We start from the raw sequence: 13,424 nt of genomic DNA on the forward strand, positions 1-13,424 counted from the left end.
GAATCATAGAATGGAAACTAGTCTGAGGATTCATAGAGTTGGAAGCGACCACCAAGGTCATCTAGTCCAACCCCCTGCACAATGCAGGAAATTCCAAACTACCTCCCCTTCCATACCCCCAGTGACCCCCTACTCCATGCCCAGAAGATGGCCAAGATGCCCTCCCTCTCACGATCTGCCTACGGTCATAGAATCAGCATTGCTGACAGGTGGCCACCTAGCCTCTGCTTAAAAACCTCCAGGGAAGGAGAGCTCACCACCTCCCGAGGAAGCCTGTTCCACTGAGGAACCGCTCTAACTGTTAGAAAATTCTTCCTAATGTCTAGATGAAAACTCTTGATTTAATTTCAACTCGTCAGTTCTGGTCCGACCTTCTGGGGCAACAGAAAACAACTCGGCACCATCCTCTATATGACAGCCCTTCAAGTACTTGAAGATGGTTATCATATCCCCTCTCAGTCTTCTCCTCTTCAGGCTAAACATAACCAGCTCCTTCAACCTTTCTTCATAGGACTTGGTCTCCAGACCTCTCACCATCTTTGTTGCCCTCCTCTGGACACGTTCCAGCTTATCTACATCTTTCTGAAATTGCGGTGCCCAAAAATGAACACAATACACTAGGTGAGGTCTAACCAGAGCAGAGTAAAGTGATACCATCACTTCGCGGTGATCTGGACACTATAGTTCTGTTGATGCAGCCCAAGATCGCATGTGCCTTTTTAGCTACCGCATCACACTGCTGACTCATGTTCAGTGTTTGGTCTACTAAGAACCTGGACTTGACTCTTAAAAAAAAGTATTATCTAGTTTGGCCTTCAGTAATAGAGACTGGAAGATCGGCAGCTTCTGTAGAGTGTGTGCAGTCTATGGGGGCCAATGTGTGAGAGAGTGGAGGGGCGCCCCCAAATCTTAGTGGTGTAGTGGTTAAGAGCGGCGGAATGTAATCTGGAGAACCGGGTTCGATTCCCCCACTCCTCCACATGAAGCCTGCTGGGTGACCTTTGGCCAGTCACAGTTCTCTCTGACCTCTAAGTACATAACGTAAGAGCATAAGAAAGGCCCTGCTGGATCAGACCCAGGCCCATCAAGTCCAGCAGTCTGTTCACACTGCGGCCAACCAGGGGCCTCTAGGAATCCCACAAACTCAGTCCCGCCTGCCTCACAAGGTGCCTGTTGTGGGGAGGGGAAGGGAAGGTGATTGTAAGCCGCTTTGAGGCTCCTTAAAGGAGGAGAAAAAGCAGGGTGTAAAAACCAACTCTTTGTCCTAGCCTGCCCAGGTGTGGAGGATCAATGCACAAATAAGTATATTTATTTATTTATTTATTTATTTTTTCAATTTGTTACCCTGCTCTACCCGGCTAAAGCCAGGCTCAGAGCATTAACATATATCAGGTTGTTTTGTATAACGTAAGGACCTCAGAAGTGCCCAGCTGGGTCAGACCAAAGGCCCATCTAGTCCCGCATCCTGTCTCATACAGTGGCCAACCTATGGAGGGTTATCAGCAAGGGCATAGAGGCCGAAGCCTTCCCCTGATGTTGCCTCCTGGCACTGGGATTCAGAGGCTGACTGTCTTCCTTTGCTTCTGCTATTCGTTGGGGAAGGGCAAAGCATTGTGTAAGGGGGCATGGAAGTTCCAGCCCCCTGGCGGTTAGAAAGGTGGTCTTTTGGGGTATCTTCCCCAGCAGTACTTCTGAAACGTCCCTGACCAATTGGCCATGCTATAATGACAACTAGACACCTTTTTCCTCCCCCAAACAAAAGCTTCATTAGTTATTCTCATGAAAGCTTCAACAGAGAGCCGGTGTGGTGGTTAAGAGCAGCTGATTCTCATCTGGAGAACTGGGTTTGATTCCCCACTCCTCCACATGAGCAGCGGACTCTAATCTGGTAAACCCGGTTGGTTTCCTCCCTCCGCCACATAAAGCCAGCTGGGTGACCTTGGGCTAGTCACAGTTCTCTCCGAACTCTCTCAGCCCCACCTACCTCACAAGGTGTCTGTTGTGGGGAAGGGAAGGCGATTGTAAGCCGCTTTGAGACTCCTTAAAGGTATAGAAAATTGGGGTATAAAAACCAACTCTTCTTCTTCCTCCTTTTTCCTCCTTCCTTCTTTCCCTTCTCCTCTCCTGAATCCTGCACCCAATTTCAGTTGTCACCCTTGCGGTCTTAACATTGCACAGCAAGTGGAAAGGCAGGTTACATTTTTAAAAAACTAAATAAAACTATAAAATCCCTGGCCACCATCACCCCAGGTAACTTTCAGCCATGGAGGCAACCCGTGTGGTTCCTCCCCCCGTCCCCAAGCCAAGGCAGGAGTTGGGGGGATGCCAGAGGCGATTTGCATGGCCTTCACGCAGGATCGACCCTCTTCTGCTTTCTTCCCGGGCAGTTCGAAGAGCAGCAGGCTTTTGAAAAGAGCCGGAAGTTCCTGCGGCAGTTGGAAATCTGCTTTGCCGAAAACCCTTCCCACCACCAGAAGATCATCAAAGTGCTCCAGGGCTGTGCCGAGTGTTTGCCCCAGGAGATCGTGGAGGTGAGGTGTCCCCAGCAGAGGGCAGGTGATCAGAGGTAACCCTTCTGTGGTCTGCTCTGCGGGTCCCTTTCAGGCACCGGATCCCGGGCGGGTTTGAGCTGTCCACCACTTTATGGAAGAACAGAAAAGCACATTCATCAAATCAAACACTAAAACTTTTCCTTTCCCCCCCTTCCCCCCCCCCAAACATCCAGCTCAAGAACCAGATGTGGCAGCTGTTGAAAGGGCACGACCACTTGCAGGACGAATTCTCCATCTTCTTTGATCACTTGCGCCCGTCAGCCAGCCGCATGGGAGACTTTGAGGAGGTCAGCTGGACGGAGGAGAAAGAGTACGAGGTAGAATCCTTTCGCCGCTGCCGCCCCCTCCTTTCCCGGGCTAGTGTGGGAGGTTAGTTTTAAGCAGCTGTATCCATCTCCTGCTTTCAGCCCTGCGACAGGTGGTCTTGAGTGGCAGGGAAACGCCCTCAGACTACGGGACATTTGCATAAGAGAGCTTGTGCGGCTGGACCCGAAGGGCTGTGGGTTAACGCAGCTCCTGCGCTTCTTCTAGTTTGATGGATTTGAAGAAGTGTCGTTGCCAGACGTAGAAGAGGACGAGGAGCCCCCCAAAATCCACGCCTCCTCAAAAAATAAGAAGCGGAAGGAGCTCGGAGGCCAGAACACTGACAAGGTGACTAGCGCCTCGCCAAACTTGGTACTGGGCTCCCAGTTCTAGACCAGGGGTCATAAGAACATAAGGAAGACCATGCTGGATCAGACCAAGGCCCATCGGGTCCAGCAGTCTGTTCACACAGTGGCCAACCAGGTGCCTCTCGGAAGCCCACAAGCAAGACGACTGCCGAGGCATTCTCCTGCCTGTGTTCCACAGCACCTAATATCATAGGCCTGCTCCTCTGATACTGGAGAGAATAGGTAGGCTATATGACTAGTATCCATTTTGACTAGTAGCCATGAATACCCCCCTCCTCCATGAACATGTCCACTCCCCTCTTCAAGCCTTCCAAGTTGGCAGCCATCACCACACCCTGGGGCAGGGAGTTCCACAATTTAACTACGCGTTGTGTGATGAAATACTTCCTTTTATCTGTTTTGAATCTGTCGCCCTCCAGCTTCAGCAGATGTCCCCATGTTCTGGTATTATGAGAGAGGGAGAAAAGCTTCTCCCTGTCCGCGCTCTCCATACCATGTATAATTTCATAGACCTCTATCATGCCTCCCCTTAACCGCCTCCTTTCCAAGCTAAACAGCCCTAAGCGTTTTAACTGCTCCTCATAGGGCAGTTGGCTCTAGTCCCCTGATCATTTTGGTGAGACCACACTTGAGTCCTCACCTTTTTTGATCCAGTGGGGCCCCTTTGGAATTCCGACACAAGATGGTGGGCGCAACCACAAAATGGTTGCCACAGGAGGCAGAGCCAATGACGAAATATCAGGGACGGAGGTCATGCAGAACTCTTAATAGTCACCCTTCATGTTTCAGGCAGAAACTTTGCCTGAAGGAACGTCTTGTTTAAAAATATTTTCTTGCCGATACGCAGCTGGAAGGGACCACCAGGGTCATCCAGTCCAACTCCCCTGCATAACACAGGAAATTCACAACTTCCTTCCTCCCTCCCACTCCCCCAGTAACCCCTTCTCTATGCCCAGAGAAAGGCAAAAAATATCCAGGATCTGTGACCAATCTGGCCTGGAGGAAAATTCCTTCCTGACCCCAAAGTGGCCTTTTATAGCCTTATATACTTGTGCCCATCACTACATCTGCTAGCAGTGAAATCACATTTTAATCACTCCAGCATCATCCATGCTTTTGTTCAGAGCAAAGCAGAACACTTTCCTCTTTCTGCAGCATGTGCCAGCAGCCGGCCTCTCTGCCTCGTCTCACAGAGACGAGGACTTTTGCGCAACGAAAGGAGACCAGGTTTGGGGTGCCGATAGCACCCCAGGGCAAAGAATCGGGTTTCCCCACACTGCCTCCAGGCAACACACACAAAGAGGGACTTCCCTTTGGAGTTTTTCCTCCTGGGGGGAGGAGTTTACTGTTTGGACCTTCGCACCGAAACGTCGTGGGAGAGTCTGTGGCTTGGCAGCAGATCCCACACAAAGCTGCCTTATGCCGAATTAGACCATTGGTCTCCGAATCAGACTGTTGGTCTCTCAGGGTCCGTGCGGTCTGCTCTCCCTGGCTGCAGCTCTCCAGGTCACAGGCCGAGGTCTTCAGCCTGATCATTTTAACTGGAGATGCCGGGGATTGAACCTGGGTTCTTCTGCGTGCAAATTATGCGAGACCGGGCAGGAAACTGCCATCTACACAGTCAGATTCTTGGTCTATCCAGGTCAGTATTGTCTGCTCAGACTGGCAGTAGCTTTCCAGAGTCTCAGGCAGAGAAAGGTCTTTTGCAACACCTACTGCCTAGCCTGCTTTAACTGGAGATGGCAGGGACTGAACCTGGGACTTTCTCCATGCCAAGCAGATGCTGTACAAACTGAGCCACAGCCCCTCTCCATGGCTCTCCAGGGTCTCAGGCAGAGGTCTTTCACATCATCTAATTGCCTAGTCCTTTTAACTGGAGGTCTTTTGCATCACCTACTGCCTAGCCCGCTTTAACTGGAGATGGCAGGGACTGAACCTGGGACCTTCTGCAGGCCAAGTGGATGCTTTACCACTGAGCCGCAGCATCCCCGGCGGGACTGGGGCCGAACCGCTGACCTGTGCTTCTTCGTGCCGTTTCAGGAGGCGGAGTGGGCGGAGGGGGCCAAGGAGTGCTCCTGCGCCTGCCACGAGGGGAGCAGCGACTCGAGGCTGAAGAGGAGCAAGCGGAAGAGCTGCGGTCACTGCAGCAACAAGGTCAGCCAGCGGGGAGCCCTCGGAGGGCCCCTTCCTTGCAAGACGAGGAAGCGGATGCTGTTAAGCTTTGCGGAGGATTCCGGGGTGGGGTGGGGTTCCGCTTGTCATGCTGGGATAGTCCAAGCTCAGTTTTGCACCTCTGAAATAATGACGGCTGGTTGTGCGTGAGAGGGTTAAGCGTGCAACTCTCTGCAGGGATCCTTTCACCTCTGTTCTTGGTTTCCGTTTTTTCCCTCGTGACAGGAAAGCGAGTTACAGCTGTAATATTGTAAATGGTGGCTTTCTACCAGCGTGGTGGAGTGGTTAAGAGCAGCGGTTTGGAGCGGTGGACTCTGGTCTGGAGAACCGGGTTCGATTCCCCACTCCTCCACATGAAGCCAGCTGGGTGACCTTGAGCCAGTCACAGCTGTCTCAGCCTCACCTACCTCACAGGGTGTCTGTTGCGGTGAGGGGAGGGGAAGGCGATTGTAAGCCCGTTTGATTCTTTCTTAAGTGGTAGAGAAAGTCGGCATATAAAAACCAACTCTTCTTCTTCTACCATGCCACCTTCCTTCCCGAATGAGCAAGCTGTTTTTTGTAAAAAGCAATACTGCGGGACAATGCAGGCCAATAGGGGAAGTTTTGAGCCTGGGGACAAGAGCTCAGCTTTGACAGAGCTTTGATAGAATTTTGGAAGAAACGCATGCAGGCTACGGAGGCTCGGAGTGGTGGGGAGCATGCCGAACTGCTTCTAAAGAGCCCCTCTCGGTCTACAGGCAGGAGACGGCAAGTCTTACAAGCACAAAGACGCCCAGGAGCCTACGGAGAACCTTGCCCCACGAGAACTGAGCCCCCGGCCTGAAGAGAAGGAGCTGACGGAGGAAAGCCTGGAGCACAGAGACGACGGGGAGGCTCCCCAGGGCAGGATGAGGACAGCTGCCCGGAAGGCGGACCCTGTAGCTGCGGCAGGTGTGTTGGGGCGAAGGGCCGGGGAGGCACATGCGCTGGGTGCACCTGTGAGCGGAACTGGGTCACAGGTGCGTCCGTGGGATTTCCAAGTGGGCCTGGGATCTTGTGCAAAGACAGGCACTCTGGGGGGGGGGGTCTTCTCCATTGCGCTTTCCTTGGGCGAAGGGATCCTTGTGTGGATTATGCCTCCCATTCCCTTCATCGGCAAGCCGGTGAGTCCATTCTGCCCCTCAGCAGTCCCAGTCATAAGAACATAAGAAAGGTCATGCTGGATCAGCCCAAGGTCCATCAAGTCCCGCAGTCTGTTCACACTGGCCAACCAGGTGCCTCTAGGAAGCCCGCAAGCAAGTCGACTGCAGCAGCATTCTCCTGCCTATGTTCCACAGCACCTAATATCACAGGCATGCTCCTCTGATCCTGGAGAGAATAGGCATGCATCATGACTAGTATCCATTTTTAATAGCAGCCATGAATAGCCCTCTCCTCCATGAATATGTCCACTCCCCTCTTCAAGCCTTCCAAGTTGGCAGCCATCCCCACATCCTGGGGCAGGGAGTTCCACAATTTAACTACGCATCATGTGAAGAAATACTTTTATCAGTTTTGAATCTCCCCCCCCCCTCCAGCTTCAGCAGATGACCCTGCTTTCTAGAATTATAAGAGAGGGAGAAAAGCTTCTCCCTGTCCACCCTTTCCATACCAAGCATAATTTTATAGCCCTCTCCTAAGTGTCATGGCTGAACGGGACTTCTGCGCAGTCCCAGCTCTGCCCACGTGGTATTTTCAAGGGCTAAGGCAATCCTGCTTGAAGGCCCAGGCGGTATTAGATCCATCGTAGTAGCTACATCTGCCTGAGGAGCTCAAGGGTTGTGGTCCCTCGGCAAGAAATAATTGTTAGGTTTCCTGCGTCTGCAAGATGACATAATGTCCCCAGCCTGCATCCCTGACTGCCTGTGATGAAAAGACCGGTGTGAATCAGACCCCTCCCTACTGCTTCCTTACCTCTGCGTTTGAGTCCAGTAGCACCTCAGAGACCAACAAGATTTCCAGGGAGATCGATCATGATAGGTAGCCATGTTAGTCTGTCTGTAGCAGTAGAAAAGAGCAAGAGTCCAGTAGAACCTTAAGGACTATCACAATTTCTGGCAGGGTATGAGCTTCCGTGAAACTGTAGCTCACTTCTTCAGATACAGTTAGAATGTGATTCCATCTGTCCTTATGTAGAGAGGAGTGAATTAGACACACAATGGCAATGTAAATGTCAAAAGCAAGTCAACGACGTTAGCAGGCGTGATTGGATCAGGTGTGATATGTGGGAGGGGGTAGCAGGTGTGGAGAAATCAGCATTGGTAATGAGAGACATGAGTCCCAGGTCTCCATTCAATCCAGGAGAATGCACTGTCTCGAGCTTCATTATTAGTTGGAATTCCGCGGTCTCTCTAATCTCCTTTGAAATCCTTTTGTAAGAGAACTGCTACTCTTAAATCAGCGACTGAAGATTTCCAGAGTATGAGCTTTCAAGAGTCAAAACTCGCTTCGTTGGATATAAGTAGGAGTGGAGATTCCCCTTCTATCCCATTTAGAAGGTGGGAGGGGGATACAGGGGTCAGATCTCCATTCGCACTTGAATCTGACAAAGGGAGTTTTGACTCCTGAAAGCTTACGCCTCAGAAATCTTGTTGGTCTCGGAGGTGCTGCTGGACTTGATTCCAGCGGTTCTACTGCAGAATAACAACTATCCTCTGAAACTGTCTTCCCTCTCCAGGTTCCCGTGTGGATGGGAAGCTTCCATTGTGCAGAGAAGCCTCCTTAGAGGGGGACGTGCTACTGGCTGGTAGGACTGTAGAACCGTGCTCTCTGCAGGGACCTCATTGCCCCAAAAAGGCACCCGTGGCTGATGCCGCAGCACAGACCCCCACAGCTCCCGCGGCCTCTTCGATACAGACACAGAAGACTGTTGCACCTAAACAGCGACCCAGAGGCAGCTCTTGCCCCGTGGGTGGGGAGAGCGAGGCAGCACGTGGCCCGAGGAGCGCAGAGGCTTCCTGTGGGCTCGGCAAAGTCATCTCAGGGCCTGAGGCTTCCGCAGGGACAGTGGGCAAGGGCCCCAGTCCTCCTCCGGCAAAGGGTTTGCTGCAGAAACTCGCTCCTCAGCCCAGCCTCTTGGAGGAGCCCATTGCTGTTAGCCTGAAGGAAAAGGAGGGGGAGAGACCGGCTGCTTCTGTGGACACGAAAACGAAAGGATGGGAAGCAGCGGGGTCACCCCCCAAAGACCCTGGCCCCCCGAAGGCAGCAGTGGGAAAGAACTGCAGCTCGCCAACTCACACGGAACCCTATGGTGCTTGCCGCCCACAATCCAGCAATCCAAAGGCAAAGGCTGCGGGGGCCTCGGGTGCCGGCGACCGTTTGCAAGAGCGGCAGCAAGCTGCGGGAGGCGTCGAGCGTGCTTTGCCCCGCCCACCCAGGCCACGGGGGGAGGAGCTGCAGCAGAGAGCGACGGAAGCCATGGTCTGCGCCAAGAACATCAAGGTCAGCTCCACGGGAGAGAAAGTCGTCCTGTGGACCAGGTACGTGTCGCTCCGGGAAGCTGCAATGGGGCAAGAAAGTGGTACCCGCATGGCAGGGGTCTCTTCCCCTCCCTGATGGGATCATGTAGACACAGGAAGCTGCCTTACTCTGGGTCATGTCATTGGTCCATTCACATCAGTCTGGCGGCGGCTTTCCAGGGTCTTACATCTCCCACTGCCTGATCCTTTTAGCTGGGGATTGAACTTGGTATTTTCTGCATGCCAAGCAGATACTGGGGATTGAACCTGGTATTTTCTGCATGCCAAGCAGACGCTGGGGATTGAACCTGGTATTTTCTGCATGCCAAGCAGATGCTGGGGATAGAACCTGGGACCTTCTGCATGCCAAGCAGACGCTGGGGATTGAACCTGGGACCTTCTGTGTGCCAAACAGATGCTCTACCACTGAGCCACAGCCCCACACTATAGAGTGCCTTAATGAGATCCACCCAATGAAGCCTGCCCGCCTGCATCGAGGATTAGGGAGCACACACACAAATATGAGAAATGGGCAGGTTCCAAAGGGGTGTGGGTGGGATGAGTGGGTGAAGGGGCTCTTTGAGGAAAAGGGGAAGCAATTTTGTTGATTGTGATGCAGACCAGGAAAGTGGATAGCGCTGCTTTTCTCAAGTATTCTGCCATGAGGCCTTTCAAAATGCAGAAGAGTTTCTTTCTGGGAATGCCGGTGTTGGTGGTGTTGTGAAGTCTGGCCCAGGGCAGTGGGGTCAGCTTTGCCTCTCTCTAGAATGGGGTGTGTGTGTTTTTCTTGCAGGGAGGCTGACCGTGTCATCCTGACCACCTGCCAAGAACGAGGCGCCCAACAAGACACGTTCAGGGCCATCTCGCAGCAGCTGCACAACAAAACAGCCGAGGAAGTGAGTCTGTCGGGGAAATGAAAACACTGGAAAGGGTGGGGGTTCCCACTTTCACAGGGGGGTCAGAGCTCAGAGCTTCTCGCTTCCCAGTGGCTCCAACTCCAAGCTTTGGGCCATGTATCTGATTGGCCCACTGCTCGAAATGAACACCGTGGTTGCTGGACTCTTAGAGCTGGAGGGGAGAGAGAACATAAGAAAAAGCCCTGCTGGATCAGACCAAGGCCCATCGAGTCCAGGAGTCTGTTCACACAGTGGCCAACCAGGTGCCTCTAGGAAGCCCACAAGCAAAACGACTGCAGCAGCACCATCCTGTCTGTGTTCCACAGCACCTAATATATTCAGCATGCTCCTCTGATCCCAGAGAAAATAGGCAAGCATCATGACTAGAGTCCATTTTGACTAGTAGCCATGGATAGCCCTCTCCTCCATGAACATGTTCACTCATAAGAAAAGCCCTGCTGGATCAGACCAAGGTCCATCAAGTCCAGCAGTCTGTTCACACAGTGGCCAAACAGGTGCCTCTAAGAAGCCCACAAGCAAGATGACTGCAGCAGCATTCTCCTGCCTGTGTTCCACAGCACCTACTAGAGCATGGACTAGTGGCTGATGTTTTAACAGAGATGAGGCTTTTCTCAGCTCCTCAGAAAGCATCACTGAGAGGCAGGTGGGATGTGGCTGAGAAGGAGACTTTGAAAAGAAGTGTGCTGAGCTATTTATTTTCACACTTGTGTGTGTGTGTAAAGTGCCTTCTAGTCGCAGCCGACTTATGGCGACCCCTTTTGGGGTTTTCATGGCAAGAGACTAACAGAGGTGGCTTGCCAGTGCCTTCCTCTGCACTTCCAGTGCCTTTCACACTTACTGCCATGGTATTTCTTCTTTAGTCATAGGATATCCAGAGATCCTTCCCACCCACCCCGCTATTGATGTTATCGTGATGACTGGGTCTTTTAATGCTTTTAATGTCAGTGGGGCGGTGCATGAGCAGGAACAGACCGAAAACGTAGCCCCACAAAGGTTGCCATGCTTAGCAACTGGTGGGAGGGTTTGGGGCAGGGCAATCGGGGGGGGCATGACAGTGGATGTGCCGCTACATCACTTCTGTGGAAAACCTGGAAGTGACTTAAAGTAGCTCTAGGAATTGTTGGCAACTCTATGGCTTTACCATGGTTTCTGGCGATTCCTGGAGCTACCCTACATCGCTTCCAAGTTTTCCTTGGAAATCTCTTTGGGGTGCAGACGTCTGTGATGGATTTCGGGTAGGGGTTGGGTGGGGGAGGTGCTGTAGTTTATCCAGCCTCCTCCTAAGGCTTCAGAAGATGCTGAACATTTAAAATTATTCTGATGCTTTAGGGAAATTCATCTCAGCAGAGCCAGTGTGGTGTAGTGGCTAAGAACTGTTGTTTGGAGCAGTGGACTCTAATCTGGAAAACTGGGTTTGATTCCCCTTTCCTCCACGAGTGGCGGATTCTAATCTGGTGAACCGGGTTGGTTTCCCCACTTCTACACATGAAACCAGCTGGGTGACCTTGGGCCAGTCACACTCTCTCAGCCTCACCTACCTCACAGGGTGTCTGTTGTGGGGAGGGGAAGGGAAGGTGATTGTAAGCTGGTTAGAGAAAGTCAGCATTCAAAAAACCAACTCTTCTTCAGTATTGCCAGAATATCTCTCCTGCAGGCTGGCTTTGCCTCCTTGAAAGCTCTTATCTGGCCCGTGAGCTAGCCACACACCCACCCACTCTGGATCTGAGCTGGCGAGCCCAGCCCAACCAAGTGACATTTGTGTCAAATCCGGCCCTCGTAACAATTGAGTTCAACACCCCTGCTCTTACCTGTGCACTTCTTCTCTCAGGTGGCCCACCGGTTCAGGGAGCTGATGACGTTGTTCCACACTGCCTGCGACGTCAGCTCGGATGACGAAGACGACGGCGCCAGCACCAGCAACACGGACCAGCTCTCAGACAAAGATCCCGCCCTCTCTGAAGAAGAGCAGGAGGAATGACTCTGCCAGGCCGGAGAACCGGCCCTGCTTCCCTGGGCCGTGGCTTTGAGGGGATATCTTGTTCGCCGCGGTTCTGAGAGACTGCAGCAGGCGCGCCCACCCCTCCTCGTTGCAGCGGATACCCGCCCTGTGACTTGGTTATAACGCCAGCTGCTGCCTGCCCCATCCCACCCCTGCAAACACCCCACAGACGCTGCCTTGGAAGAACGGTTGCACGTGAAAAGGGAGGGGGATTTGTTGTGTAGTGGAAATGGACAGGGTTGCACTTGCTCTTCAACAATACATGATGTAAATATTTTAATAGTAGGAACTATGTACAGTCTTTCCTGTATGAATATTTATTGTGCAATTTAATATTAATGAATAAAGCCATTCATTTGGGGTAGATGAGCCCGTTTCCGTGTTCACAGCACCAATCAGGGGAAACAAAAGTGGTTGAGCTAAACACTAATATAACAACTAATAATTCTAGAAGAAGAGTTAGTTTTTATATGCCAACTTTCTCTACCACTTAAGGGAGAATCAAACCGGCTTACAATCACCTTCCCTCCCCCTCCCCACAACAGACACCCTCTGAAGTAGTTGGGCTGAGTGTGACTAGCCCAAGGTCACCCAGCTGGCTTCGTGCGTAGGAGTGGAGAAACAAATCCAATTCAACAGATTAGCCTCCACTGCTCATGTGGAGTGGGGAATCAAACCCAGTTCTCCAGTTCAGAGTCCACCGCTCCAAACCACTGCGCCATGCTGGCTTCTATTTTTATTATATATTGTGCACAATTGTATTTTAAAACGCAGGGCCTAAAATACAGGCTTCCTAAAAAGCACAAACATAGTTACAAATATTACTAAGTTGATGTTAGTACATAAAACGACCAAAATCTGACCAGATGCATTTCGGCTTCTTCACGTTTGTTGATGTTATACACATCTGAAACACTGGACACCATATACAAGGTGTAGCCCTGAGCCATGTTTTAAGGCACATGGACAAACTATTCTAACATAAAGCCACACAGAATAAAAGGCTTTTATATATATATTTTAACCTTGTACAACGTTTGTATATATGTCAGGATGCATATTGTAAAATTGTGTATGTATGACCACTGAGGAAGGCCTGTAAAAGGCCGAAACACGTCTTGTCAGATTTTGGTCGTTTTACGTACTAACATCAACTGTAATGTGTTGCTAATATTTGTAACTATATTTGTGCTTTTTAGGAAGCCTGTATTTTAGGCCCTGCGTTTTAAAATACAATTGTGCACAATATATAATAAACACAGATTTATTGGTTGCTATATTAGTGTTTAGCTCAACCCCTTTGGTTTCCCCTGACTTTTAGGTTGAGTTTCTTTGTTCCCCTTTTTCTTTAGTTGTTTCACAGGACCAATCAGCAAGGTTCTGGAGTGGAAGGTGAGTGTGCGTGGGGGTGCATCCCTAAGAACCACCCCCCAGACATGTAACAGCAGCACAGGACACCACAGGGACTGTTAAGAGGCACGCCAGCAAGTTCCCCCCCCAACGATTTTATTCCTGCATAAACATTTGTGGTTCGGAGTCCACTTTTTCAGATGCTGCCACTGGTTCACAAAAGTGGAGTAAAATTGCGTAAATCTTTTTTGTTTTAATGTTTTAAATTTTTTATTTTAATACACAAA

The 13,424-nt window shown here is 51.1% G+C and overlaps 1 protein-coding gene across 1 annotated transcript in view; it reads left to right on the plus strand.

The window, feature by feature from the left end:
• LOC130481050 (GON-4-like protein) overlaps window positions 1-11,766 on the plus strand; it is a 52,218-nt gene extending 40,452 nt beyond the window's left edge. The window contains exons 24-31 of the mRNA XM_056853707.1: window positions 2,388-2,531; window positions 2,726-2,869; window positions 3,084-3,203; window positions 5,264-5,377; window positions 6,133-6,325; window positions 8,091-8,892; window positions 9,665-9,767; window positions 11,617-11,766. Of these exons, the coding sequence (XP_056709685.1) occupies window positions 2,388-2,531; window positions 2,726-2,869; window positions 3,084-3,203; window positions 5,264-5,377; window positions 6,133-6,325; window positions 8,091-8,892; window positions 9,665-9,767; window positions 11,617-11,766 (1,770 nt within the window). The remainder of the gene's footprint in view (window positions 1-2,387; window positions 2,532-2,725; window positions 2,870-3,083; window positions 3,204-5,263; window positions 5,378-6,132; window positions 6,326-8,090; window positions 8,893-9,664; window positions 9,768-11,616) is intronic.
• The last annotated feature ends 1,658 nt before the right edge of the window (window positions 11,767-13,424 follow it).

This window comes from Euleptes europaea, chromosome 7, assembly GCF_029931775.1.
Source record: "Euleptes europaea isolate rEulEur1 chromosome 7, rEulEur1.hap1, whole genome shotgun sequence".
NCBI lineage: Eukaryota > Metazoa > Chordata > Lepidosauria > Squamata > Sphaerodactylidae > Euleptes > Euleptes europaea.